Raw genomic sequence first — 3,522 nt, 5'->3', positions numbered from 1 at the left:
TACAACATCGAAAAATGTGAATATATATGAGTTTTTTTTCCCCTCGTATTGGAGATCAAGAACATGCAAATATGATGACAAAGGACTTACTTTTGAGATTGTTTTGTCTTGGATCGAATTTTCTGTTCTAATATAGATACGTCAATTCCCAAGTTGAATATCCTGTTAATTACACGCATATTCTCCAGAATTTCATCAACAGTTCTACTATCACTTCCATCACATCTTAAATGCTTCGTTGGACCAGCAAGGATTTTATTCATTATACCACGGGTAAGAAATTGCACTGCGTTCCTTATCGTCTCAGGAAAATCAACCCCCATCTTCGCAAGGAATTTTTTGAACTCTGACTCTATAATTCCTTCTACATGAGCCCTCAGCTTCTTGATGGTGGGAACCGTTTCTAATGTATCCGTCCAGTTTTCAAATTTTTTGCATTCCTCAGATATAATTACCTGAGCTTCCATAGCTTTTCGGCGTCGATCTTCCTTGTTAGCAGCCACAACCTCCTCAAGATCATCAACATTGAAGACTTTTGCATTGTCTAGTTCCGAGACGCAGGATCCAACATTCCTAGGAACAGATATATCAATGAAGAGCCTTAATCCACCAACCACGGGAGGAAGTCCCTCGACATGCTCCTTCATGAATAGTGGAGTTTCAGATGCAGTACTGGTGAAGATCACATCAGCTTCGGAAGCACAAGTGAACATCTCAGTGAGAGGTTTGTAGATAATATCTACACTGCTATCGAATTCCTTACGCATCAAGGCAACTCTTTCCTCAGATCTGTTAACAACAACCATTTGAGTGCACCCTTTAGATACCAAGTGTTTGATCACAAGCTTTCCCATTTTGCCAGCACCAATTACCAGCATTCTGGATGTGGGAAACGATGATGCTGGAAGTTTCCTCAAGGCAAGCTCTACCGCAGCTGAGCTAACAGAAACTGCCCCGGACGCAATGTCCGTGTCCGTACGAACTCGCTTACCAGCCGTATTGGCATGTCTGAACAAGCCACTGATTTTTCTCCCGAACCCTGAAACTCCTCCACAGACTCTGCTAACTTGTTTTACCTGAGACAGGATTTGTCCTTCTCCTAGAACAAGAGAATCCAGCCCTGCTGATACTTCAAATAAGTGTTGTATAGCATCCTTGTCGCGTAATATGAATAGATGCCGACGAAGCTCTGCAGCAGGAATTCCACTTGTCTTTGCCATCCATTCAGTAACTTCTGTAATTCCACGATGCCAAGAGAGAGCCACAACATATATCTCCATCCTGTTGCAAGTACTAAGAACTGCAGCTTCTTCAATATGATGCAAGCCAGCAAGTTCTTCGACAGCTCGAGGCAACTCAGCTTCCGGAATGACAAGTTTCTCACGCATTTCTACTGGTGCAGTGTGAAAACTAAGCCCAACAACCACAATACTACTCTTTTCCTTTGAGTACCTGTCAATACCGGAATTTTGAAGCTGTTCTAGAGTAGAAAGACTGGAAACCCTACCATCATTCTTATTCTCAAGATTCAAACTTTTATCGGGAACAAAATTACCTCTAGGGTTCAAAGAAATACCTCTTTTAACAATTCTTCTGTTTCCCACTGCAATTGGTCTATGAAAAACCCGGAATTGAGAAAGAGAATTTGTCGAGGAAGACCCAGATTTAAAAATCAAAGACTCCATTGCTGTTTTTGTACCTGCAACAGAGGTGGAAAATCCAATTGCAGCTGCCATTTTATTAACAAAACCAAAACCCTAACCACCAAATCTATTTGATCGATAATAGAAATGGGTTTTTTGATTTTCGAGAAAAAACAGAAGAAGCTGATGAAAATTGAAAAGTGGAATTGTTGAGTATTTGGTTTGGTTGTGAAGGGAGAATAGGTCGACCGGATTAATCAAACATTCATTACGGTGGAACTCGAATCCTATACCCTAATCTTAATTCCGTCGTCGAAAAAAAATGGAACTTGCTATCATCTCCGTGTCCAAGGAAATATTGGTAAATCTTCTTAACATAGTTCATAAACCGGTAGAGATCCGGGACATGTCTAGAACCACAAGAGAGGGTGAGTTTAGGCTACGGGAAAAAAGGAAACTTATACGTAGTAAATGATAAAATCCACCAACCAAATTCTCTTTCCTACATATGTGACAGATAATATCTACAATGTTTAGACTGGGTCTACTGAAGCTTCCCAGGCACTTCCCAAACCCATTTACACATCAGTCCGAGAATGGCCTGGATCTTACGGTTTTTCCCGGAGATTTCCTGGGACGACTAACCGTTAGCCGTTCTAACTCTAAAAAACGGTCATTGATCAGCCGTTTTTCATATAACGGTCACTAATCGTCTTTTTTGAACGAAACGGTTAATGGTTAACCGTTCTCCTTATCTTGACCGGTCGAAATCGATAGAACCGGCTAACCATTAACCGTTCCACTATTTACCCTAAATCATCTAGAGAACTCGAAGAGAACTTTGGTTCTTCTAGTTTTTTTCTTTCAGACACAGTTCATCTTCATCCCCTCCGTTAAAAATCATAAACCATCGTTTTCTTCCATTTTTTCGTTTGGGCTCGTGGAACAAAGGGTGAATTCGAAGTTGGAATTAATTTGAAGGCGTTTTAACCACTCAATCCTTAAAGGTAAACTAATTTAACCTAAAACCCTAGTTTTCAATTTTCTTTTCAATTAAGATTAACTGTGCAAGATTGATAGGTTATTAACACTAATTGAATGCCACAACTACTAGTTACTGCTTTGTGTTTGTTTAAAATTTATTTAACATGACAAATTTTTGATACTTATTGATGAACATGGTTGATTGGTTAGTTATTGATGAACATGGTTGAATTGTAGTGACAATTGATTTTAAATAAGCCTAATTATGTATCCTAATTATGTTGCATGTTTTGTAATTTGGATAATACACAATTCATAGAAATGTGGGAATCCAAAGTTGTTAGTAAGATATGGTTTTGAGTACGAAATTAAGTTTTTCGTCCAAGAGGTTTACATTTGGTTGGTGATTTTCATACTTTTATATTTGTTTGTTTGGTGCATCTAGATAATGATATGGAGTACCCGACGGACCAAAAGTTGTCCGTAAAAGGTAGAGATGGCCATATATCCGGTGTAGATGCAACGAAGATGAAAATGAGGACGTCCTTAAGGATTATTATGATATCATTGTATGGAATGATCCACGCGCACGTCAGGTATTAGATAATTGTAATTTTTCCAAGATATTTTCGTTTAATTTTAAGAATTCAGATGTGCAACTCACAAATGCTCTAGTAGCTAGATGGTGGCACACAACCAAGACTTTCCGTTTCCCGGACTTTGAAATAGGATTGACTCCTTTAGGCTTTGTAATGTTAACTGGAAGTAGATTTAGCAAGAGAGGTTAGTCGAAAGAGAATATATTTCAGGGGAATAGTGGATACGAAAGATGAGGTCCTTTATCTTGGGGAGAGATGTTTGAGATTACTAATGCTTCTTGGCTGTCTGAGATTAC

General features: G+C 38.9%; 1 protein-coding gene across 1 annotated transcript; it reads right to left on the bottom strand.

Moving 5' to 3' along the window:
- LOC113313354 (glutamyl-tRNA reductase 2-like) lies at positions 1-2,775 on the bottom strand. The gene has a single exon (XM_026562114.1). It carries the CDS (start codon positions 1,734-1,736, stop codon positions 87-89), a length of 1,650 nt encoding a protein of 549 aa, XP_026417899.1. The 5' UTR covers positions 1,737-2,775; the 3' UTR covers positions 1-86.
- Positions 2,776-3,522: the final 747 nt, after the last annotated feature.

The sequence above is a fragment of the Papaver somniferum genome, chromosome 9, assembly GCF_003573695.1.
Source record: "Papaver somniferum cultivar HN1 chromosome 9, ASM357369v1, whole genome shotgun sequence".
Classification (NCBI taxonomy): Eukaryota; Viridiplantae; Streptophyta; class Magnoliopsida; order Ranunculales; family Papaveraceae; genus Papaver; species Papaver somniferum.
Note: the sequence above shows the minus strand (reverse complement) of the source record. Positions and strands in the feature narration are given on the sequence as shown.